This window comes from Choloepus didactylus, chromosome 5 (genome assembly GCF_015220235.1).
Source record: "Choloepus didactylus isolate mChoDid1 chromosome 5, mChoDid1.pri, whole genome shotgun sequence".
Lineage (NCBI taxonomy): Eukaryota > Metazoa > Chordata > Mammalia > Pilosa > Megalonychidae > Choloepus > Choloepus didactylus.
The window spans coordinates 153044535-153071370 of record NC_051311.1 but is presented as its reverse complement, the minus strand read 5'-3'; the positions used below and the strand labels follow the sequence as shown (position 1 = coordinate 153071370).

Here is a 26836-nt window from a genome sequence, read left to right as displayed (position 1 = left end):
GACACCTGTGATGGAAGACATAGAAGAAGGTTCATCAAAGGGGCAGGAAGAGCAGTAGCATGGATGCCCACTGATTATGTGCCAAGCAGAGCACCAGTGCTTCTGGACACACTATTTTGTTGAACTGTTCGCAAAGTAAGCATTGTTCACCTCCTCCCTGCTCATCCCGTTTACAAAAGTGAAAGCTGAGCTCAAAACGATTCAGTGACTTCCCCAAATTTGCCCAGCTGGCGAGTGGTGAGGCCAGGAATCAGTCTCTGCTCTATCTGACTCAAATAAAACAAGAGTCAGGAATCCCCACAGGTTCTGTTAACTCCTGGAGCCATTTCTTCAGAACCAGCCTGGCTGCTGGGCTCCCTTTTGTCCCTTCAACAGACTCAAGAGTTGACATCAGCTTGCTCCCCTTTCCTCTCTGATGATGGTAAAACCCAGCCAGCTTCCAGCATCTTTGCTGCTCCTGCTTCCTTTATTGCCATGAAGGCAAGGGGGCTGCTTCCCAATTTCAGGGCTCTTCTGCTAATCACTATGAGGAAAGAGAGAGGGCTGGAAATAGGGAGGCGTTTCTCCTGCAGCTTCAAGAACTGGATATTCTGCATTAATTGATTAGGGATGATTTTCTTCCCTCTGATGCTTTTGGCTACACATGATTGTAGGTACTAGCACCAGGAGTTCATCTGCTTCAGGCAAAGGGACTGCTGTGTTTGAGAGGCTTGGTGTTTGGCTTATTAAAGAAGGTGTTGAGAATGTGTTGTAAGAGCTGTGCTAATGAGAGTGCTGGCTGGAAGCAAGCAAATATTGTATTTTCCCAGATGATTACAGCTAGTTTTTAAAACATAGCTTCTTGTATTACACAAATTATTCCAAAAAATGGGGACATGGCAAACTCTACCGTATCCTAAGAAATATATGCGTCGTTATTTACTCTAGCCCAGTGGTTCTCCAATGTGAAGGGGCATCAGAATCACCTGAGGAATTTGTTAATACACATCAGTGAGCCCCATCTTTTGAGTTTCTGATTCAGTAGGTCTGGGGAGGACCTAAAAATCTGCATGTCCAACATGTTCCTAGGTGATGCCGAGGCTGCTGGTTTGGGCATCACACTTTGAGAACCAATGGCTTCAAGTTTCTACTTCTCTTAAATGTAACTGAGTGAAGCCTTAATATTGTCTCTAAATAAATATCACCAAACCTCAACTGTCTTCAGCCTGGCTCTGAGGATCAGCTCAGGTTCTGCCAACCCTCTGGTTCATGCAGGCCCCTGCTCCCAGCACTCGGGCCAGCACTTCCCATCGGGGACAAAGGATAGAACTGCTTGTTTGCATCCTTGCTCCCTTTCCTTGCTTCCTGAGCTGCTAGTATCCTGCCAGCTGGACTCTTGGTCCTAAAGGTGTCTCCAACCCACTCTCCGTGGATCTTTCATTCTTACCTGCCCCAAAATACTCCGTGGGCACAGGCGAGCTGTGTGTTGCAGGACCCACTGACATTTTTGGTTTGTCCCAAATTCCTTCTGCGATTTTTTTAAAAAATTAGTTGCCAACACTTAAAAAAAAAAAAACAAACAAAAAACCCACAAAATTAACAGCCAATTTACTTAAAATGTAGATTTCAGATGTTTATACAAAATCAGAATATCCCGCAACAAGCAGCTGGAGTCAAGAAGCAACAATCTTTTATAGAAGCAGCCTCCCTTCCCAGGCCTCATCTCCATGTCTATATTTCACCAATTCTAAGACCCTGTTGCATCTCATTTTAACAACTCTAAAATCAGGATGCAGCTAACGATGGAAGGTGTCCTGCAATTACACTTGGAAAAATTTTCTAACGATGTACAAATACAATCTGATGTGCCTTAAAACCCATGGCAGGTGAGAGAGGAGGGGAAGATGGTGGCATAGAGAGGAGTGGAAGCTGGTTAGCCCCCCTGGAACAACTAATAAACAACCAGGAACAACAAGTAAATAATCTGGAATAACTGTGGGGGGACAAACTTGACTGTCCACACATCATACACCAGCCTGGATGGGGAGGAATGTCTGAGATCACAGCATAAAATTTGTAAGTAAAAACTGTGGATCCAGACTGGGAGCCCCACCCCTGTGGCAGCCCAAACTGCAAAGCTTGGCGGTGCTAGAGAGCAGCACTCTCTGAACAAGTGAATATACCTCAGCCTAGCTCCAACTGATGTTTTAATTAACAAATGTTGACTGCTCAATACAAGCTATGAATCCCCAAAAAGCTGACAGAGGCTTTTGGTGACAACTGACCTTGGAGAGCCAGAGGACCTCTCTGGGAGGGAGGGGGAGCCTAGAGGATTGGGTGCTATCTCTGGCTGATGGGTGAAACTGAGAGTGGCCGCAGACTGGCCCTGAAGGGGGGCTTTCTGTCCCTTTTTCAGCTCAGTGGAGAAAGCCTCAGCCATTTTCAGTCCCCAGTGCTCTGACTCAGACAAGGGTGGAGGTAGCAGAGTCAGAGAGACTATTCAAATGCAAATGATATCTCCCTAGGGGGTGTATCTTTTCTAAGAGGAAAGATGTGGAGCCAAGCTCTACTACCACCTTCCATTCAGAACCAGACTCCAAAGCCTGGGGAAAAACAGTCATGGGCCACACCTCCTTACACTAGTCTTGTATGACAGGCTGACAGGTGCCACCTGCTGGGCAGAAAATCACAGTGGCTTGAGGCCTCCACGGGTGTATCAATATTCCAAGACACACCCTCAGGGATACATGATACTATTGCCTCCTTCCAAGACCTGAGCCTGTTCTGGTCTGGGAAAACCTGATTGGGGTAACCAAGGAAACCAGATACATGGACAATAGAAAACAACAACCTACACTAAGAAAAATGATGTTATGGCCCAGTCAAAGGAACACACTTCCACTTCAACTGATATACAGGAATTGAAACAACTAATGCTAAATCAATTCAAAAACCTTAGGGAAGATATGGCAAATGAGATGAAATGTATAATGAAAACACTGGGTGTACATAAGGTAGAAATTGAGAGTTCGAGAAAACAACTGACAGAATATATGGAAATGAAAAGCACAACACAAGAGATGAAAGACACAATAGAGACATAAAACAGCAGATCTCAAGATGCAGAAGAAAATACTCAGGAACTGGAGAGCAAGACACCTGAAAGCCTATACACAAAAGAACAGACAGGGAAAAGAATGGAAAAATATGAGCAACATCTCTGGGAATTGAATGACAACAGAAAACTCAGGAATGTACATGTCATGGGTGTCCCAGAAGGAGAAGAGAAGGGAAAGGGGGCAGAAGCAATAATAGAGGAAATAATCAATGAAAATTTCCCATCTCTTATGAAAGACACAAAATTACAGATCCAAGAAGCACAGTGTACCCCAAACAGAATAGATCTGAATAGGCCTATGCCAAGAAACTTAATAATCAGATTATCAAACATCAAAGATAAAGAGAGAATCCTGAAAGCAGCAAGAGAAAAGTGATTCATCACATACAAAGGAAGCTTGATAAGACTATGTGCTGATTTCTCAAAAGAAATCATGGAAGCAAGAAGGAAGTGGTGTGATATATTTAAGATACTGAAAGAGAAAAACCACCAACCAAGAATCCTATATCCAGCAAAACTGCCCTTCAAATACGAGGGAGCACTTAAAATATTCTCTGACAAACAGACAATGACAGTTTGTGAACAAGATACCTGCTCTACAGGAAACACTAAAGGGAGCACTACAGACAGAAAGGAAAAGACAGGAGTGAGAGGTTTTGAACACAATTTTGGGAGATAGTAGCACAGCAATGTAAGTACACTGAACAAAGACTACTGTGAGTGTGGTTGAAAGGGGAAGGTTAGGAGCATGTGGGACACAAGAACAGAAGACATAAGATAAAGACTGAGACTGTATAACTCAGTGAAACCTAGGGTGCTCAATGATTGTGATAAAAGGTACAAGTATGTTTTTACATGAGGGAGAACAAATGAATGCAACATTGCAGGGTGTTGAAAATGGGGTGGGATTTGGGGAAAAATATAATCAATGCAAACTAGAGACTATAATTAACAGAAACATTGTGTTATTCTTCCTTTAATGTAACAAAGGTCATATACCAAAGCTATATGTATATGGTGGTGGTGGGGGACATAGGGGAGGGGTATGGGACTCTTGGCATTGGTGATGTTGTCTGACTCTTTATTCTACTTTGGTTTAATGCTATCTTTCCTGTGCCAGTTTGAATGTATTGTGTCCCCAAATGCCATTATCTTTGTGGTCTTGTGGGACAGACGTTTTGGTGCTGGTTAGATTTGCTTGGAATGTGCCCCACCTAGCTGTGGGTGGTGACTTCGGTGGGATACTCCTATGGAGGTGTGACCCCACCCATTCAGGGTGGGCCTTGATCAGTGGAGCCATATAAAACATGCTGACTCAAAGAGACTGAACAGAGTGCAGCTGTGAGTGACGTTTTGAAGAAGAGCAAGCTTGCTAGAGAGGAACGTCCTGGGAGAAAGCCATTTTGAAACCAGAACTTTGGAGCAGACGCCAGCCACGTGCCTTCCCAGCTAACAGAGGTTTTCCGGACGCCATTTGCCATCCTCCAGTGAAGGTACCTGATTACTGATGTGTTACCTTGGACACTTTATGGCCTTAAGACTGTAACTGTATAGCCAAATAAACCCCCTTTTTATAAAAGCCAATCCATCTCTGGTGTTTTGCATTCTGCAGCATTAGCAAACTAGGACATTTCCTTTTATCACTTCCTAGCTGTCATGTTTTTTTTTCCCCTCTGTCTTTTTTTTCTTTTGTCTCTCTACCTTCTTTGATCCTTCTTCCTTCTTTGTGGAAGACATGGAAATGTCCTTATATAGACAGTGGTGATGGTGGTGAATACATAAATATGTGACTGTACAGGGAACCATCGATTGTTTACTTAGGATGGAATGTATGGTGCATGAACAAAACCCTCTTAAAAAAATGGGTTGATGAAGAAACCTTGAAGGCACTACATTGAGTGAGATAAGACAGACACGTAAGGACAAATATTGCAGTGTCTCACTGATGTGAACTAATTATAATATGTTAACTCATAGAAATAAAATATAAGTTACCAGGATATAGAACAGGGCTTAAGAATGGGGAGCGGTTGCTTTTATGAGCAGAATGTTCAACTAGGGTGAACTTAAATGTTTGGAAATGGACAGAGATGACAGTAGAACATTGTGAAAATAACAGTGCTGAATGGTGTGTGAATGTGGTGGAGAGGGTAAGTTCAGAGTCATGTATGTCACCAGGATGAAAGTTGGAGGTTGTACTGGTTTTGTATATATTATGTCCTTAAGACTGTAACTGTGTAACCAAATAAAACCCCTTTTATAAAAGCCAATCCATTTCTGGTGTTTTGCATTCCAGCAGCATCAGCAAACTAGAACAGAGGTTAAAAGATGGGAATGTATAAAACAGTGAATCTTGTGGTGGACAATGTCTGTGATTAACTGTACAAATATTAGAAATCTCTCTCATGAACTAGAGCAAATGTATGACATTATAACTATTAGTTAATAATAGAGGGGCATATAGGAAAAAAATATACCTATTGCAAAGTATACACTACAGTTAGTAGTATTTTAACATTCTTTCATCAACAGTAACAAATGTACCATACCAATACTATGATACAATAATGGAGGAGGGGATGGTTAGGGTTATGGGAGGATTTGAGTTTCCTTCTTTTGTCTTTATTTCTTTTCTGGAGTAATGAAAACGTTCTAAAAATTGAAAAAAAAATTAATTGTGGTGATGGATGCACAGCTGTATGATGGTACTGTGGGCAACTGATTGTACACTTTGGATCTTTGGATAATTGTATGGTATGTGAACAATCTCAATGAAAAAAACAAACAAACCATGGCACCTTACATTTGAGGAAATGTGATACCAGCCCTGTCCCCAAAAGCTCTGGACTTGCAATCCTTGCTCTGGAAGTCAACCAAAAAATTTCCCATTGGCCATTGGTTTAAGGTAGATTTTATATAGCAAAATAAACATATTTTATTTCTTCTTTACAAAGAGATTACACGTTAAGGAATGGCTGTTGAATTTTCTGAATCTGGATTGGATGGGTGGTTTGGGGGCCTTTATCGAGGTTCTCACAGGCAGGTGTATAATATGGTATTGAGAGCTCTGAGGCCAGGCCATCAATTGCTCTAATTCCCATTTTTCTTTTCTGTCAAATGGAGGCCTGATTAGAACCTACCCCACAGAGTTTTCCTGAGAACTGAATGAGATAGTGAGTGTAAGACACTCAGTCCAATGGCTCCAAATTTAGCCAATGTTGTTATTTATATTGTTATTTGTTTTTTAACCTCTGACCACTGATGTATGTCTAATGCCTATGAGTTATCTGCATGGTATATATGTACCCTTTTAAAAAAAAGATTTCTACTTAAATAGCTTGCTGCTAATGTTTTCTGCACATCCACAAGTCTGTGAACAATCTGAAGATGACCCTACTATTCTGATTGGTTGTGGAATGAGGGAAATATATAAGCAGAAACAAGACAGAACGGTTCCATGGTTAAAGTATTTAAAATTTACTTTCTCCTTCAAATTTGAGGAACCTCAGAGATGTCTTAGCCAGAAAGACACTAAGATCTGTAGTAGCTCTCGTGAAGAGAGAGCATAGAGAAGTACCTCCTTCTTGCAAGACTCAGAGCAAGGTAGGATGGGAAGAGTCATGAGCCAGCATCCACGACCTTGCTCCACCCAATGCCAGCCCGAGGGCGGAGGCTGGGTGGAGGCTGGGAGAGAGGCAGAGTAGTCTAGGGGAGGGGCCAAGAGAGAGCGCGAGGACTCATGGCTTAATTACAAGAAAAAAGGGCAGTGAGGAAGAGATGTGACCAAAAGGTGGTCTTGGAAGCTGCCTTGGGGGCTTCTATATGGCTGGATCATGTTTCTGGACAGTCAGGGTCTATTATGAACACACACACACAATGCATTATCTGGAGTGCCACACTCATCCGGAAGCATTTAATATGCTTGCAGTCTTGTCCAGATTTTTCCATCCCCAGTTTTCCGATAAATTAATGTCAAACTGAAAACAAAACCTGGCCTTAATGAAATAAAAAATAAATAAATAAAAGCAACAGCACGGAGAACTTATGTTTGCTTTTATAGCCTCCAGGAGTCATAGATGAGAGAGCTGATGGATGTGCCTCCCTTGTCTTGGAGCTGGTCTTAGAGCCAGTGAGACTAAGGATGAGGGATCACAGGTCACTGCAGCCCTGGATTAGGGATAAACAGGGCTGCCGTGGAGAAGTGGGGTGGATAGAATTTCTGGAAGTGGGGGTGGAAGAATTCTGGACAGAATTATCGTTAGACGATCAGAGAAACATGCACGGAGTTTTGAGCTCTACCTAATTTAATTTGGGATCAGGCTGGACTTAGAGCAAAGACCTGGGCAGCTGATGGGAGAAGCAAGCTGTGTGAGCCAGGGTGACACTGCTCCTTCAGGGGTGCTGCCCATCGCTGGCTATGGGTTTCTACAAAATGGGGATAGTGAGCAGCTGGGATGAGTTGGGATTTATGTGCCACTGTTGACTGGAAGATGGAAGCGGCTCTGAGGCAAGGAATGTGGGCAGCCTGTAGGAGCTAAAAATGGTCCATGGCCAAGAGCAAGCAAGGAAAAGACCTAAGTCCTACAACCACAAGGAGTTGAATTCTGCAAACAAGAAGCATGAGACTGAAAGCAGATTTGCCCCCTGAACTTTCTAGGTGAGAACCTGGCCTGGCCGACATCTTAATTTCAGGCATTTCCCTTACGGGACCCTGAGCAGAAAGAACCCTGAAACAGTGGGCAAGAATTCTGACCTACAGAACTGTGAGCTCATACAGGTTGGTTTAGACATCCAGTGTTGTGGTGGTTTGTTATGCAACGATAGAAAATGAATACAGCCTTCTTCAATCGATTTCCTTTATTACAGAGCTCATTTCCCATATATCATCCTTTTGCCTTGGGAGAAATATCTGCCTGATCTTAGCACCACCAATAGTCATATTTCTCCTGCCAGTTCTCATCCCCTGGAAACCATGAACTACATAACTGGCAATGCTACTCCTTCAGCGAGGGATGTTTGAAAGCAGAGACTAACCCTCTCCCCAGTCCCCGGAACACGTGCACCTGCCATCTTGCCCCGATGCACAATCTTTACTGCCTACAAGTGCACACTCATGGATGTTGTCAGCAGCCTGAAATCCCTTTAGGAGCAAGGCAGGGCTCCCACATGCATGCACGTGCACACACTCACACACAAACACACTATTTTCCCCATGTTTCCAGACTTTGGGGACACTCTCTAGGAGTACAAGAAATTGGTAGTTTAGTATTAACAATTGGACCCACTGCTTTAAATGGGGAAGGTTGTTTAGTGGTTGAAAAGTACATTAAGCATGTTATTTGAAAATGTTAATGATTTAAAAATAAATTCATTCTGTTTCCCAACCTTTTGAATATCATGTATGTGTATAAGTAACACATTATAAAGGATAATATGTTATATGCATTTGTAAAAAATCCACCCCTTGAAGGTTAGCCACACTCAAGTGACAATTCTTTTATGGCCTCTGCAACCATTTTTATATGCTTAAATGCTGTGAGCTGATACTTTTATTAAGACCTTAATGATATGGGAATGCTCAGGTGTGACTATGGTTCATTAATTTTTCTTTTGGTATGGAAGGAGTATATTGGAAGGAATTAGGTTATTCCAGGATATTTGTTTTTTCCATTGCTTTGCTTTGTTTGGTTTGGAAATGTTTTTTCATTTGATAAATAGAGTAATTAAAAAAATAAAAAAGTCAAGCCATGACCTGAATTCACTCTGACGGCTGGGGACGGGTGGAGAGAAGTTGGGGAGAGGGTGCCACAGAAGTGCATGATGGGGGGCGGCGGTTAGAGACACGGGGATGGAGTGGGGGGGGGGGCGTGGGCTTGGGCTGCTGTGTGTCAGGGAGTGGGGCTCACCCACCGCCAGCTCTGCCTAGGCACTGGGAGTGCAGTGTGGGACATGGTCTCTGCCCCCAAGATGCTGCTGACAGCGGGTATCCGATGTTTCAATCCAATGCAAGAAGGATGCTCTGCTCAGGAGGCCATGGGAGCCAAGGGGATGGGAATTCGGCTCAGCCAAAGGGGTGGGTGGGGATGAACTGGTAGTGATCGCCAAAGGTGTCCAGATGGAGATTCCTGAGGTGACTATTTCAGGCTGAGAAAGAATGAGCCAGTCAAGGCAGAAGAGGAAGGATGTTCGACTGCAGAAATCACAGCAGAAAAGGCAGAGAAATCCAAACCTTTGGGCACATACGGAGCCTGAGCACGGCCATATCCCTGGGCTGGAATTTGTGGCAGCCGTGGGGCTCTGCAGGGGACAGGGAACGGAACCTTTTGGGGCCATGTTCAGGAATTTTAATTTAAATTGTAAAATTTACTTCAAAAAGTAATACATACCTGGCACAGAAGATTGGGAGTGCTTTGGGATGGGGCAGGTGATGGCTAAGTGCTCCTAAGGATAGCTCCGCTGACCTGGGGATGGTGGGCCAGGGTGGGGGGTCTTGACTTTAGCAGCACTCAGCCCCCACCACCCCCTGTAGGCCAGCCAAGTCAGGCCCTCTGGGGGCAGCACCCAGGCAGCTCACTTTTAAAGTTCTACAGGCAATTCCAGTGCACACTCCAGGTTGAAAACAACTCCATCAGAGGGCAGAAGGGGAGGCACAGGGACTAATTTGGAGATGGTTGCAATGGTCCAGGTGGGTGAAGAGGAGGACCTCGACAAGAGAAGGAGGATGGAGAGGAGAGGGAGCCTGAGGCTAGCAAGCCATAGAATGGGTAGAACTTTGAGATGGATAGAAGTTCATTTTACTGAATCCCTCACTTTGTATCCTCTTTGAATTCAGAATCTCTTTCTTACAGATTATCACATTCCTCAAAATCATTGTCCTTTCAGATGTGTTTTGTCCTTTACCTCCACATCCAGCTAAGGATGCAGGAGTGACAAGATTTAGCTTTGATATCTGTTTTAGTTTGCTAATGCTGCTGGAATGCAAAACACCAGAGATGGATTGACTTTTATAAAAGGGGGGTTATTTGGTTACACAGTTATAGTCTTAAGGCCATAAAGTGTCCAAGGTAACACATCAACAATCAGGTACCTTCACTGGAGGATGGCCAATGATGTCTGGAAAACCTCAGTTAGCTGGGAAGGCACGTGGCTGGTATCTGCTGCAAAGTTCTGGTTTCAAAATGGCTTTCTCCCAGGACGTTCCTCTCTAGGCTGCAGTTCCTCAAAAATGTCACTCTTAGTTGCTTTTGGGGCCTTTGTCCTCTCTTAGCTTCTCTGGAGCAAGAGTCTACTTTCAACAGTTGTCTTCAAACTGTCTCTCATCTGCAGCTCCTGTGCTTTCTTCAAAGTGTCCCTCTTGGCTGTAGCTCCTCTTCAAAATGTCACTCACAGCTGCACTGCACTGAGTTCCTTCTGCTTGTCAGCTCATTTATATGGCTCCACTGATCAAGGCCCACCCTGAACAGGTGGGGCCACACCTCCATGGAAATATCTCATCAGAGTTACCACCTATGTTGGGTGGGGCACATTTCCAAGCAAACAACCTAATCCAAACATTCCAACTAATCCCCACTAATATGTCTGCCCCACAAGATTGCATCAAAGAACATGGCTTTTTCTGGGGAACATAATACATTCAAACCAGCACAACGTCCAAGATTACAAGCTGGGAAGGAAAAAATTCTTCAATTCTGCTTTTAAAACTGCTGTCAAATGAATTCACTGCAAAACCTTTGGGTAAATCAAATCATAAGAATGACCGTGGTTATTTCACTTTGATACAATAGTGGTTTGATGGAAAAATAGAGGCTACTCTTTGTATAGACTTCTACCCAGTCACCCTCCTTCTCTGACAGAACAGATCAGCACGTCTGAGGGATAAGCCAAAGAAGGATGTGCCTGTTGTCTTCATTTAAGTGTAATGGTGAAGATGTGATAATATTTACTCCTCACTAAATGAAAAGTTTCTGAAAAGATGCCTATAAAATGAGTTTGTTTTCACACAAACCATCTGCCCCTCACTGACACACTTTAAAATTTATAAGCTGTATTCTCACGGAAAAACATCTTTAAGTTCTAGACAAAAGTGTGTTTTTTTTTTAAGCTCTGAACAAAAATGTGTTTTGTTTTTGCTAAAGCAGTCTCTCATTTTCCATTTTGTACCACAGGAATAATACTTTTTTCTTGAGAAACAATAGAAAAAGTCAACTGTTAGCTTCAAGGCAAACTACCCCCTCAGGGACCCATGTCCCCCTGCAGAAATAGGTACCCTCCAGGGGCGTCATGGGGTTGGGGATTTTCCTGCTACCAGAGTTGCTGGATCTGTGGTGAGTGGGTGCATCTCCTTCTGTTACATATGGCAGGGAAGTTGTCAATCTTTCATTACATACTGTCAACACCCAATCCCTTCCTCATTTCCATGGGCTTTGGGGGAAGTTGAGGCCCACTCACTGGATGCCTAAGACCTTCAAAGAGAAGGTCTTTAAAGTGCAAGACTCACTTGTGCTACAGAAGTAATCAGTGGTAATTCTGATCAAATGCTTTTCTCACAAATATTTGTTAAAATAAAGTCTACAGTTCAGCCATCATTCTGAACCACTCCTTAGCCAGCCAGCCAGCCATCTATCCATCCATCCAGCCAGCCAGCCACTTGGTCACTCATTCACCTCATACATTCACTTCCCACATACAATTCTAGGAGCTGTGGAAACAGCAGTGGATTACTTGAAAGAAAATATCTTGAATATAGGAATTAAGCCCTTTAATTACAAACATTCAGTATATTGTCCAAATATTCCACATTCAAGCTTTCAGTATAGTGTCCAAATACTCCACTTAGCTTCTTTATGTTAAACAGATATTGAAATCTATGTATTCTGAAACCAGAGAGTTGGAATAGCTCCACAGAGAAACAGTTATAGAATCAGCTGAAGGAAACGCATAATACTAATGAACTTTTACTGCATATTTACGCTCGTCATGAGAGCCTCACAGGCATTATTCCACCTGCTGATATCCTTAATCTTCCAACAGTTCTCTGATGTGATTATTAGTATAGAGATTCAGAAATGGAGGTTGCAAATAGTTAAATAACTTTTCCAGGCTGACAAGTTATTAAATGGCAGTGCCAGGGCTTGGACCCAAGTCCATTTGTACGAAGGGTACGAAGCACCCGCAGTGTGCCAGAAATTGGGAAACAGTCTGAGGAAGAGTGACCCTGCAGAAGCTGTGGGTTAACATGGGGAACAAACACAAACACTGCAATGGCACCAGGAATACAGTGACTCATGATATGAGAATGGAGAGTAAGGTAGGTGTGTGAGGAATCTTTTAGATAGGGTGGCAATGGAAGGCCTCTCTGAGGAGGTGACATTTGACAAAAAAAAACTAAAAGAAGGGAGGGAGTGAATCACTTAGATATCTGGGGGAAATGTTCCAAGCAGAGAAACCTGAAGTGCAAAGGCCCTGAGGAGCAGAACCAGCCTGGAATATTTGAGGGTCTGGCGAGGACAAGGAGGAATGGTAGACCCTCCAGACCCTGAAGGTTGTGGAAAGAATTCTGTATGAATGGAAGCTGTTGGAAAGTTAGGTTAATTTCAGAAAGTGTGGTGGTTGGGAGCTGTATGTACCCTGGAAAAACATGATCTTAAACTTAATCCATTCCTGTGGATGTGGACCCATTGAAAGTAGGACCTTTTGATTAGGTTACTACAGTTGAGGTGTGGCCCACCTCAATCAGGATGGGTCTTAATCCTCTTTCTGAAGTCCTTTATAAGCAGTATGAAATTCAGATACGAGAGAGAGGAGCAGCCAGAGGGAGCAGCCAGAAGCTGAACTTCAACAGAATCTGGAAGAGAAGGGAGAGACCAGGAGATGCCGCCATGTGCCTTGCTATGTGACAAGCTAAGGACCAAGGATCACCAGCAGCCGGCCCCAGAATGCTGCCATCTTGGGGGAGAAAGCTTTGCCTTGACGATGCCTTGATTTGAACTTCTATTTTAGCCTCGAAACCGTGAGCTAATAAATTCCCATTGTTTAAACCAACCCACTTCATGGTATTTGCTTGAGCAGCCAAAGCAAACTAAAACAGAAGGCAAGATGTGATAGGATCTGGTACACAAGTGGAGAGATTGACCTAAGACGTAGTAATGGGAAGGAAGGCAAGAAAGAGCCTGTGAGACCACATGCAGGTAGGCTGGTAGGTTTGTTGGTGGGGAGGCAAGTTGGTTGCGCTCAGATTGCTTTCATTTTTTTTTCAGTGAAAGAAGGCAAGTCTTCAACTGTTCCAGGTGATAAGTAGCTCTTTAATAAGACTAATTCTGACCCATCCTCTCCCTGTCCTTGCACACAGGGACACTGTGCACACAGGAAAGCAATGTCACCTCATACTTGCTAATAAAGGCCACAGTGAAAGGCAAATTGATGAGACTTAGAAATTATTAGGAATGAAGGTCTAGAAAGAAAAATAAAAATGATTTCAAATAGCTAGAAAAAATCTTAGGTTAATATTGACAATTTTAAGCAAGCAACTTTTTCTAAATCTGAAAGTGTAAGACACAGATACAAGTATTATATTCATGGCTGATGAAATTAAGTAGTCTGCAATTCATCTCAAGGAACTCTTTAACAACGGCTTGTTAGTGACTGTGCAAATGGATCTATTTGGATGTATGATGCATTATACTCATAAATTGAATCTTTAACGCTCAGTTTCTACTAACCTCCTCTGAAATGCAGTCATCTTCAGGTTCTGACAGTGTAGCCATTTTTCATAAAAAATAGTTGCAGTCAAGAAGACAGGCAGGGAAAATTATCAGTAGCTCTGGGAGAGGTATTAAGAAAATCCCCAAGGATCAGATTTCCGTCTTTGATCCTAAGGCTGGCGGATAATTCTGCCTTCCCTTTGGGATGAGCAGGGATAGGGGCCTTTACACCCTGGCAAAGTGCCTGAGGAATTTACTGATTTAAGGGTTTTTACTATCTTTGCTTGAAGTAACATAAGAAAATTCAAAAATAGAAAGGAAAAAAAAAAAAACAACTGTTACCTCTGTGTATTAAAATGCAAGAATTTGATTAAAATTTTTTGAGACTTTTTAAAGAAACAACAGTGGAGAAGAAAACTTATCCAAAAGCACTATTCTGACTCACGGGGCAGCCACAGCACCTTAAATCCAGGAATGCCACCGCAGCACAGCTCATGCATTTAAAGGAAGTGGGATCTAATGATCTACCAGAACATGAGATTAATTACTGTGAGTGGGCAGGGTGGGGTTGCAGAATGAACAATAACCTTTTGAGTAAGCACATCTTGAGGGCCTCGCTCCTTGGGTCAGTCTTGCTGGGTGTTTTGAAGCAAAGAAATGACTAGCTCAGAGTTAATACATTTGTTAATCAACCTGAACTTCACTTGCCTTACAGAGCAAGAAAGGCAGAAAGCATTGACAGCAGTTCAGCCTATAATACCTGTTGCTGAAGTGCTGTTATGTTTGAAAATATTGTTGAGTAAGGGAAGGGTGGATTTTGTGGGCACAGGGAGATGATGAGCCAGGGCTATCTTTCCCTTCAGCTTGCATTTTACATGTCCCATGTGTGGGCCAGGGGACATTTTCAGCTCTAGGTGGGTAGATTTAACAGTCGCTTCCAAGTCCGGGTGCTACTGGTCTACCAGAATCCTTCCTCTACTATATTCTATTCACCCCACTTACAGCTGCACATTTAGTGTACTTACGTCAGCTCTGTGAGATCCTCAGTAATTAAGAATGTACATTCTCTAAAGTCTTTTTCCTTGAAGGAAATTTTTTTTTTCTTTGTTTTGTTTTGTTTTTTTAATCCCGCAGAGTGACCACTAAGTCGAACATTAGAACTTGAAGTTGCAAATCTAGAATTGGGCTCTTTATATTTGAAATTTCTTATCCCTTAATTCAATGTAAAAGAAAGAGTTTTTATAGATAGGACATTTGAGATTTAAAAGCCAGAATCCTCATAGCTAGACTTTTACCAGAACAATGAGCATTTATTTGGCACCTACTATTTAAAAGGCCCTGTGTCAGAGGGTCGTGGCCATCAACGTAACCCAGGTGCCAGCGTATCACCCCTTTCCCCAGGAGACTTGTTAAACTTGTTCCAAACATTGGGTCGAGGACGAGAGACCATCAAAAACCTTCCATTTCCGTCCTCCTGAGGCTCCTTGGATGGTGGGATCATGAGTGATATTTTTCTTTTTGTTTATAACCGTTTCCCGGAAGTGTGTACTATATATGTAATTTTTAAATGTTAAAAGGTGACATCCAGTATGCTTATTTTTGTCCTGATCTTAATTTTAAAGACCACTAGTGTTTCATGGTTAAGTACTGTAATGAATGAGTGTCTTGAGTTATTGGATTGTGTGCAGGTGATCAGCCCCTTGTGAATACAATCACACATGCTTTAGCTTTCTTTATATGGTTATTCCTAGGCACAGACAGAGCAGCAGACAGCTGCAGGGAACTCTGCCAAGTCAGCATGAGGAGACAGTGGGTCTCTGTGGTTCATCCCACATTCCAATGCATGCAGCCTAATAAGATAATCTTCAACATGAACAGATCATATCTAAGATACACGATCCACAGACTGTGGACACCTGCTCCTGCGAGGTTCCTTGTAAGTAAGGACTCCATAGAACCCCTCTGTGCAACAAGCTTCACATTACCCTCTTGGCTCAAAGAAATATTCCTTACTGTGGCAAGTCCTCACTTTTAAAGTGTTTTGAAAGATGTCTTTTTGTTTATTGAAGTGACAATATTTTTTAACTGAGTGGTATAATAATTTATATAACATATTTTTAAATAATAAAGCATGCTTGCTATTGTCTAACCTTATCTTTATATACTTAACTAGTCTTATTATTCATTTAGTTTCTTCCACCTGCAAGTTCCTCAAACCTGGACTCTTTGATGGGTGGATAACTGTCGTTTCTTTCATATTTGATAACATCTGTCTTCTGTTGCTGCCCCCGACAACCCGGTAGAACACAGAGTGAAGTTTTTCCGTCAAGTAGTCTCCAATAACTTCATTATCTTACCAAGCTTAGTGCTGTGAAGGGCACATTCAAAATTTCTTGGATTTTGTTGTTTTCCAGGTAGCCTGACAGCTTCACCTGCCTGCTTATAGGATTTTTTGGACATTCTTCCAGAAATACTTGACTCTGTAGTTCTAGAGGCTTGTTGAGTGTTGGATTATTAGTAATTTTTCTTCTTACCTATATGTGTTTACTGAATTTTCCACCATGAATATGTGTGTGTATTTTATTACATAAATTCCTGCTATCCGAAATTATGAAAAGGGCCTTCTATTTTTGTCTGAAGTGTTTCCTTTTCTAAGATCAGAATATGCTTTCATATTCTGTCAGGGGTGGAAATGTGTCCCACCAAAAGGCAGGTTCACGTCCTAACCATGTGTCCCACAACTGATTTGGAAATAAAGTCATTGCAGATGGAATTAGTGAAGTCAAAGTGAGGTCATACCAGAGTAGGGTGGGTTCTTAATCCAGAATCTAGGGGAGAACTGAACACTGACAGACACAGTGGCAAGGCCACCTGGTGACACAGGCAGGGTGGGAGTGACACTGCTGCAAGCCAAGAATCGCCAAAGAGCACCAAGGAAGGACAAGAATCACCAAGGATTATCAAGGATCGTCAAGGATGGCCAAGGATCACTAAGGATCACCAAGGATCACCAAGGATGATCAAGCATCATGAAGAATGGCGAAGATTCACCAAGGATGGCCAAGGATCACCAAGAATCGCAAGGATCACCAAGGATGGCCAAGGATCACCGGTACCCACCAGAAGCTAGGACAAGACAGGGAAAGAGTCTCCTCTGTAGGTTTCAGAGGGAACCCGGCTCTGTGAACTTTGGGTTTGGACTCACAGTCTCCAGAACTGTGAGAGAATAAATGTCTGTTGTTTTAACCCACCAAGATTGTGGTCTTCTGTTACAGCAGCCCTAGGAAACTAAGAAAATGGGTTACTACTTTTTTCTCTAAATATTCTCTTTTGGAAATTTCCATCATTCATAGATTGGCTCTCTAGGTTTTTATATTCTCCCTCCATTTCATCTCCTATATCCACTGGCTGTGGGGAGACTTTCCTTAGGGTGCCTCTAATTCAGTCATTCTGTTTTCTGTGGTCTCCTTCTTAGGCACCTGTGACAGCTGGTCTAAAGACATCTCCCATCATCTTCTTACAGTCCTTCCTTAGCTGTCATCGCACCCTTTCCTTGTTTGTTTTTTTAAATTTGTATATTTATCGACAGTATTCCAGCAGATGGCAGTAAAATGTGTCTGAGGAATGGGCAGCTTTTCCTAATTCTCAGAAAAGGCACCATATGGGCTCGAGGGGGGCTGTTGACAGGCTTCATGGATGGAGCACTCGGCAGCTGCAGTTAGAGTTTAATGCTTCCATCAGTTTTCCCCCACTGGGATCGCAGTAGGGTGTCAGGGATGGCGGTTCCATTTATGAAAGTGTCACATCAGCCCTGGGGCTCAGGGCTACAATTTCCACCAGCATCCAGACTGCCATGATGGCGGGTCCCTGCTGGGTACAGAACATGTTCTAGAAAGGGGGACAGACTGATGCTGCTGGGCAAGGAGCCCAGTTCTCCCAGCACAAACTGTTAACTCTGTGGACACATCACAGCTGTACAGATGTCAGCCACGCATCTACTTGGCATCTTCTGGGGTCTCCAGGCTGCCTCACAGACAGGCAGACACTCAGACAGAAGGTCACTGGGCCACTTGTAAGGCAGTTGCTTAGACTGGTAGTGAGTGACAAGTTGGCTTTTAAATATATGTAAAATTTCGGTTTATATATTTTCATTTGTTTGGAAATAATTTCAAATTTATAGGACAGTTGCAAAAATAATGCAAAACCAATACAGAGAATTCCAAAATGCCCCATACTGAGATTTACCAACTTTTAACACTTCTCCACAAATCTATCTTCTATCTCTCTATCACCTATTGATTGATTGGCCTGCCTACCTAAGTACTTACCTAACTACCTATCTCTATCATTTTCTAAATATTTGAGAGTAGGTTGCACATTCATACATCATGCTCCTTGAACACCCAACACTTCCATGTGTATTTCCTAAGAATAAGGGTATTCACTTATGTAACCTCATTAAGTACAGTTATCAAGTACAGAAAATCTAACATCAATTTAGAGAATATAGTCTATATTCCATTTTCTTCAATTATCCCAACGGTGCCCTTTGGGCATTTTCTCCTCCAATATCATCACTCTCCTTTAACGATGGCTTAGGAAATTTCAAAATACAATGTTCTCTTGAACCATGTTGAAAACACTCAAGTGAATTTTTCTAGAATTTCCTTCTGTTTATAGCATTGAATTTATTTCAGAAGGAGTCATCTTAAATTTGAACCAGGGAATATTTTTATAGATAATGAGGAACAGTAACATCTGCCTTCAAGGAAGGGAGAGAGTCCCGCACAATAAAGAGTTTTCCTGCCCAAATTACTAATGGAGTCATCCAAAGGAACAGTTACCCCAAAGGGCAACAGGAGCAAACACGGGGTGTGACAGCACCTCCACCCTGGCTCGTCTCTAGCCCCTCCCTCTCCAAGTGTGGGGTGTCCCAGTGATACTGTCAACCATCAGAAGTTCCTCTTGGTTTCTGGCTGGAATACTCCCTCCTTCCATGGTTTTATGATTGACCATGGTTTTGATCATGGTTGTTTTTTTTCCTGTTCACCATTCCCATGGGAGTGGAGGAGGGAGTGGGTGGGTAAAGTGGGTGCCTGACAATTGATCTCTGCTCTGGAACAGGTTTTCCCTTTTCTGGAAATTGGTCTTAGTGCTCCTACGTCAGCAACTGCCAGGAGACATTTTATCCCTTTGCACTGTGGATTAAATTGTGACAATTCAAGTTTTTAAGCACCCAGATCTAGTTCACATCAGGCCTGGAAAGGAAATGGGAAGGGAGGAGAGTAAAGATGTAACTGGCCTTAAAAAAAATATTACTGCTTTTTAAAATAGTGAAACAACAGGGAAGGAAACACAAAATGCCACATCCCATGATTTTGATTCCTCCAATAGATTTTTTAAAAAAGTAACATGTTGTTAAAAAAAAAAAGGTAAAAAACAAAAGTAATTCAAGAACATATAATCAGATAAAAAATGGCACAAAATGATAAGTGAAAGCCTGCCCATGTGGATGTTTACTGCCTCACCAAATCTCTTTTCCCAAAGTTGGCAATTGTTATTCAATTCTTATTATTCTTTGCTGAGAATAATTTTATATTTCTCTTTTTAGCTATTAACCAAAAATTTACATAAATGGGATAATATTTCAAACACTGCTCTACACCTTGCTTTTCTCTTAACAAAATATAACCACCCTTGAGCCCCCTCATTCTTTTACTCTGTGGATATACCATCATCCACTCATCTAGGCTCCTTATTGTGGATACTTTGGTTTTTCCCTCTGTTGCTATCCCCACAATGCAGCAATGAATACTCTGGAATGTATAGCTCAATGATCTTTTGCAAATATGCCCAAGGGAAATTTTCATAACTGTTGCCAAACTGCCTCGAGAAAAACAGACCCAACAGCATATACACCTGCCTGTCCTTCCGCACCCTCACCACCCCTAGGAACCATCAGACTTTAAACTGTTTTCCTGTTTGGAGCATCTTTTCATGTATACCGTACTTCTTTTCCCTAAAAGCTGACTTCAAATCCTTTGCTCATTTCTCAAATGTTTGATTGTCTCTTCTTTAACAATATAAACGAGATCTACATAAATCAGCCCTGTGACTGATATTTTTTATATGTAGAATCAGTTTGCTTTCCACTTTTCACTTTTAGGAGATTTTTACTTTTACTTTTTAGGTACTTCTTTTCTATTCAGAGGTGTGTGTGTGTGTGTGTGTGTGTTTGTTACGTTATGCAACTTATTGGTACTCTTCCTTTATAGCTTCTTGGTTTGTGTTCTGCTTATAAGGTACTATCTCTTTTCAGGGATATAAATTAATTACCCATGCCTTGTTTCTAGAATCTTTATGGTTTTTATATTTAAATCTTCTAATCATCTGTAATATAATATAAGTAATGGTTTCTTTTATATATATACTTCCAATTATTTGCTTGGTTGCCATGATGCCATTTACCATAAAATCTCTCTTTCCTGCACTGATTTGAAATCTTACCTTAATTATTAACTAAAGTTCCCAGTTACTTGGGTCTATTTTTTGACCCTGCTTTTCTCATGTTCTTTCAGTCTATTTCTTCTCCAACTATTTTAATTATTACAGCCTCATAATACGTTTTAATTCTTTGCCTCATAATATGTTTTTATGCTTTGAAGACTAGTCTTCCTTCATTATTCCCATTTCCAAAAAATATCCTGGATTTTCTCACGTTTGTTCTGATGAACCTAGAACTACTCTGTCATCCTACTTGTATTTTAATTGCAATTGTGTTGTATTCATAAGTTAATTTAGGGAGAATTTATGTAATTTAAATACTGATCTTTGTGAAATGGGTATATTTTATCTTTTTGCATACTCAAATCTTCTATATTCTTCAGAAGGGTTTTAAAGTTTTTCTTCATATTTCTTATTAAAATATTTAATTTTTCTTTGTTGCTATTGAAACTGAAGTCTTTTTGCAATTATATTTTCTAATTGCTTATTCTTTGCTTATAGTAGTTACTGATTTTGCATACTATAAGTAATAATTGTTTCTAATAGTTCCAATCAATTATTTCAGGTTTTATAAAAACACAATCAAGTTATCCATAAATGCTTTCAATTTCATCTTCTTTCCAATATTGCATCCTCATTTCTTTCCCTTATCTAACGTCATTGGCTTCTGCTTCCTGAACAATGTTAAATAATAGTGGTGTCATGGGCCTCTGTCTTGTTCCCAATTTTAATGAAACCACTTCTAGTACTTCACCAGGAAACATGATATTGGTATTTGGCTCCAGAAATACATATACATATATTGTAGGGTTAAGGAAATAATTCATATTTTACTACAGCAGGAATTAGGAATGGACAGTGAGTTTGTCAGGTGCCTTTTTGAATCTATGGAGAGTATCGTGTGGTTTTTCTACTAACATAGTTTATTATTATAATAGCTTTCCAAATATTGAGGTAACCTTACAATCAGGGTATAAACCTCACGTAGTCAAGTTATTTTATGGTACTTTTGAAATCCATTTGCTTATAATTAATTTAAGGTATATATATATACATATTTAAACTGGTCTATAGTTTTCTATTTTAGTGCTGTCTTTTGTTACAGTGTTATGGTGGCTAAGGAAAACTAGAAGCTTTCCTTCTTTCTTTTTGCTTCAGAAAATTTAAATAATATCAGATTTATCTAAAGTTCAATCACTTGTGAATTCATCCATTTCACTTTAGGGAAAGTAAACATTTTTGAATTTGTCTACTCTGTACCAGTCTCCTTGCTTCTAACCCCTGAGAAGTCAACATTTGGATCCTCCTGCAGTAAAAGGACAAAAGGCCTTCTGTTTAAGATGCCTTCGTTTAGTTTTCACATCTTCTGTAGCTGCTGCACTGATGTATTCATGTTAAGATTCATCTGTCTGCTAGGTCTGGGACTCTTACCTAGGTATTTATTGCCTGTCTCCTTTCATTAAGAACATTTCTGGCTTACATAATGCTGCAAAAACTAGAGTGTTTCTCTAATAAAAGCACAGGGAGAGTTTCAACAGTACAAAGCCTGCTAAGTCAGGTATCCATAACAGTGAAAAGTGACACTGGTGTTTTCTATGAGAGTGGACCATAAACTTTCCGAGACCCTCAATCCGCTTCAGAATCTGATGAAGGCCTTGGGTCTATTCCCCAGGAACCTGCACAAACATACGCATATAACATCAGGGCTTCACAGATAGCCCTGAACCCTAAATTAAGAAGGAGGCTGCTCTCACACACATAGAAGGATTTCTATTTTCCATAAGAGATTTTTTTTTTTAATTTTTAAATGTGGTTTCTATAGAATATGCAACTTGAGGAGACAGTTTAAAACTAACCATTGGCAATCACAGAAAGTGAACTGCTGTCTCACTTCATAGACCCCAGAAAGAAAAGATGGAAACCATTTCCGTGCTAAAGCAGGAGAAACCTGGCTAGTGGGGAAACCTTGTCAGGAAACACCACTTCCAGCCTCAAGACCCTGAAACGCCACTATACGACGTGCTGTGGACCTCTTTCCCTAAAACTGAACAAATTCCTGAATGTTGGGGCCATGGTAGAATCTAAACTTCTGGCAGGCCTCTTAGAAAGACGCAATGGTGAGCACGCCTGGGGAAATTCTCTAGAGAGAGTATGGCTGATTTGGCTTGGACTTCCCTTCACTTAGATAATGATTCCATCTTACGGGTTGACCAAGAAACATCTCTCCAAATGTCCCTCTGCTTCACTCTAATCAAAACCTCAAAGGACTTTTGCTAAAGATGTCCATGAGAATAACAGGCCCCTAAACATTTTGGGTTACATTAGCACAGAAAAAATAAAGGACTTTGTGATGGTTTGAAGGTATTACGTATCCCACAAAAAGATCATGTTCTTTTAACCCATTCCTGTGGGTGCAGACCTATTGTAGGTGGGTCCTGTTCTGGTTTGCTAATGCTGCCGTTATGCAAAATACCAGAAATGGATTGGCTTTTATAAAGGGATTTATTAGGTTACAAATTACATTTCTAAGGCCATAAAAGCATCCAAACTAAGGCATCAATAAGAGGATACCTTCACTTAAGGAAGGCTAGTGGCGATTAGAACACCTCTGGTGTCTGCTGATCCTTTGCTCCTGAGTTCTGGTTTCAAAATGGCTTTCTCCAAATTGTTTCTGGGCTTGTCTCTCTTAGCTTCTTCAGCTCCTGGCACCTAAGGGTCTGGGGGTCCTCGCTCAGCTTCTCTCTGTCAGCTCCTGTGCATTCTTGCTTGTTTTCCCAGGGCGTTTCTCTCTACACATCTGGGGGTCCTCTCTTAGCTTCTCTGGGGCAAACTCTGGGCTAGCATCTCCAAACATCTCCAAGCATCTCCAAGAATCAGCATTTGTGTTGGCTCTTGAGCTCTCTTAGTAGTCCAATGAACTAATCAAGACCCACCCTGAATGGGTGGGGTCCAAACCTCCACGGAAATAATTCAATCAGAGTTTCACCCACAGTTAAGTGGGTCACATCTCCATGGAAACACTAAATAAAAAGTTTCCATCCAACAAAATTGGATGTAAAGATTATAGCTTTTATGGGGGACATAATATACCCAAACCAGCACAGGACCTTTGGATGAGGTTATTTCAATTGAGATGTGACCCACCTCATTCAAGGTAAGTTTTAATCCTCTTACTGCAGTCCTTTATAAGAGGATAAAACACACACACGGAAAAAAAGTCCCCAGAAAAGCTAAGAGAGACAGAAGCTAAAAGAGAGAAAAAGACGCAGAAGCTGAGAGAGGAAGCCACAGATGCAGAAGCCAGAAGCTGAAAACAATGAAACTCAGGAGAGAAGGACCAGCAGACATGGCCACGTGTCTGGCCATGTGACAGAGGAGTGTGGGTCACCAGCAGCCTTTCTTCAGGAAGAGGGTATTGTCCTGTTGATGATTTGAAACCATGGTTATGGTGTGCCCATGGTTTGGTTTAGTCCATCTGGAAAGCCTCCCATGATGCCCTGGGCCTGCCTGTGCTTAGTCCTCCCAAAGTGCCCTAACTGTCCCTACTTCCAAGCTTAGAGTAGTGTGTGGATATTGCCTGTTTACTCGTCCATCTCCCTTCACTACTGACCCCATCCCAGATGGGTGACCACATGAGGATGGGGATTTTTCATATTAATAACTTGGATTATTTCATTTAGAAACTGATTTTTGGAATACCATGGCCTAAGTCTTGGAATTTTTGTGTCTTTCTGGGATTGTTGATGAAGTTCCTTTTCAGTGCCTGTTTTTAAGTACTGATGACATGCTAAAAAAATAAATTACGAATGTGTTACAGGTAAAATGGAATTAATTCACAAAATACTCCTATGTCTACTGTAAAAATCCAAATCATAAAATAAACATCATGTGACCTTCCCCAAACACCACAGGGCTAGGTTTCCAGAATCAGGACTGGAAATGAGGGCAGAATGAAGAATATGGTTGTGGTGACAAGAATCTGGTAAGATCATGAAAACCCAAACTCCAACTAAATCTTTAGAAGGCCTCATTTTCTTACAGTTTAAGGAAAAATCAACTTGAACTTTCTCCAAGTCCCTGTTTGATTATGTGAAGACAATTTTTCATCTAGCACAACTAATTAAAAAAAAAATAAAATAAAAAATAGCATATTGGGCAATCCCCCTGTCCCAAGGTTTGTTTAAGCCCTGTTCTGATTGTGGGCTGTGAAAAGGTCAACTGGTCTCTCTTAGAGGCTAAAAGCAAGGGCCAGTGCCTGGTTAGAAGGAGGAGAGTTTATCCCATTTAAAAACAGGCAAAAGCCTCTGCTCCTCTATTGGTTTTATGGGGACTCATTTTTTCACCAACTGCTGGGGTGAAGGTGAGACTCCTGGATACACCGGATGAAGGCGACATATGGTAACTTTGGAGACCTTCACCCCAATATTGTTGAAACACTGTAATTGATGCTTATCAGGAAGAGTTTCAATAGGCAGCTCGTCTTGCCACTTAATCTCTGCCAAATACAATGGCACAAGATCATTTATCATAAAACCATGGTGCCTTCCAAATTAATTGGCTTATGTCTAACAATTCTGGATAGCTGGTCACAGCAGTCAGCTACCTGTGAATTAATTTTGTAACTAATTTGGTTGGACTATTTCCCAGGAAGTTTCATAACTTTTAAGTAGCTGTTCCATGGTTGCTTTATTATGATTAAAAAAAGTTTTTTTGAAACATACGCTTTTAAAAATTTCAAGACCAGTATTACATATTCAGAATTTTGTAGGTATTAATCACCTATTTATCCACTGCAGGAAACCCCAGAACTGTTTGTGGAGGAATGCCTTGACTCTATCCTAGAGTACTAATTTAGGCTATGTTCCTGGGGAACAGACATATAGAGCTGCTAAGTTAGGGAGACTCAGCCCTACCTCTGCTTAGGGGATTGGCAAAGCAAATACAAATGTGAACATGAACTTTGAAGTTTTGGCAAAGAACTTAACTTTGAATTTTATAATGATCAGTTATCAAATGCTCAGTTGCAGAACAGACACTGGATTTAAATGGTGGAGGCAGGAGCAGAACATAATATGTTCACTTTTAATTTCTCATTAAAATAGCTATTGAAATACAAAAAAAAAAAAAAAAAAAAAAAAAAGGTACACCAAACACAACAAAAACCTCGCAATAGTATGCAAAGTAAAGATAAGAACAATCCAGAATGACAAAATCCTGATGGGATTTCCACATATTGCAATGTTGATGAAGACTGTAAGAAATACATTCTCGGACTATTCATGATCCAGCCTCTAAAACTGGGGGAATCCTCTACAGTAGGGTGGATAGGACCAAATAAGATGGAACAATTAATTTTAAATAACATCCTCTGCTTGTCCTTCACTCTTGTGGTCATCTCCAACTGCTTGGCCCTGCCTTCTGAGCCCGCCAGAGTCATTCCTCCAACAGCTATCTATTTCCTGCATCCAGAGGCTATAGCAACCAGGCCTCAGCGTGGCTGGGGGAGCAAACAGGTGGCGGCCCACTGCCCTGAACAAATGGATGTGGTTATCAGGTAAAGTCCTGTGAGCTGAGCATGGGGAGTAGAGTGTGCTCGGGGCTTTAGTTGTTACTTTCTAGACACATCCCAATAACAATGACAGGTTGGGCCTGAATCTCCAGGGCTGTGGAGAACTTAGAAACTAGTTGGGGCTGTGTGTAAAGATCCCCTGCAGAGGCACAGACCTGACAGGGGAAGCTTACAAGTTCTGTGTATAGTGGGTAAGCTAAGGACGATTTACCCCCTTTGTCTTTTGCCAAGTGGTAGACAGGAATACATTTCTCTTCTTTGGTACATAAATGGGGAAAGAAAAAAAATGTTAAGGGGGATCATTAAAAGATCTTGTAACACACATGGAGAAAACAGTATGGGCATGAACACAAGAGCTTATCTTTAAAAATTATTTTCTGCAGAATACTGAAAAAAAAGCATAAAACTTTTACTTTTTGCTTGCAATAAGATACAGAAGGCACGAAAACAAAGTGCAAAGGGATACATGGAAAAAATTAAGCAAGTCATATGTTCTTTAGGCTCAACACAACTTAGGTCTCCTTTCCTAGCAGGCCTCTTCCATTTCACGTGCTTGTACTTTGCACATGTTCTCTCTTCTGCCAGCCTTGCTTAACCTCCCTTCCAGGCCTGGCAAAGTCCTATCCATCGTGTATGACTCAGCTCAGGTGCTACCTTCTCTGAAAATCCTATCCTGTGATTCCAGGCACCTTGTCACTCCTTTCTTTACACATTAGCACAATGGGTTTGCCCGCTCAATACAGGACATCTTAGATAGAATTATAATTTACCATTTTTATCTATCTGTCCCCCACAATAGAATAACTATGAGTTCTCAATGTCAGATGTGCACTTAAGGGTGAATTAAGCTGGTCTGCCTGGTCCAAACCCTACACATCCCAAAGGAAGGTTTGACCCTTGCCTGCTCCTGAGAGTCATGCTCTAAACCCTTGGAATATTGGACATGTTGAGTATGTCTTTGTTTGA

General features: G+C 41.4%; 1 protein-coding gene across 3 annotated transcripts in view; it reads right to left on the bottom strand.

Moving 5' to 3' along the window:
* HECW1 (HECT, C2 and WW domain containing E3 ubiquitin protein ligase 1) overlaps positions 1 to 26836 on the bottom strand; it is a 402469-nt gene that overhangs the window by 153924 nt on the left and 221709 nt on the right. Inside the window, exon 1 of one of the 3 annotated variants that reach the window (XM_037837144.1) lies at positions 13816 to 13995. The exons of the other annotated variants lie outside the window; for them this stretch is intronic. Within the exon in view, the coding sequence (XP_037693072.1) occupies positions 13816 to 13860 (45 nt within the window). The 5' untranslated portion in view covers positions 13861 to 13995. Of the gene's footprint in view, positions 1 to 13815; positions 13996 to 26836 lie in introns of those variants that run through there. 3 annotated transcript variants of the gene reach the window in all.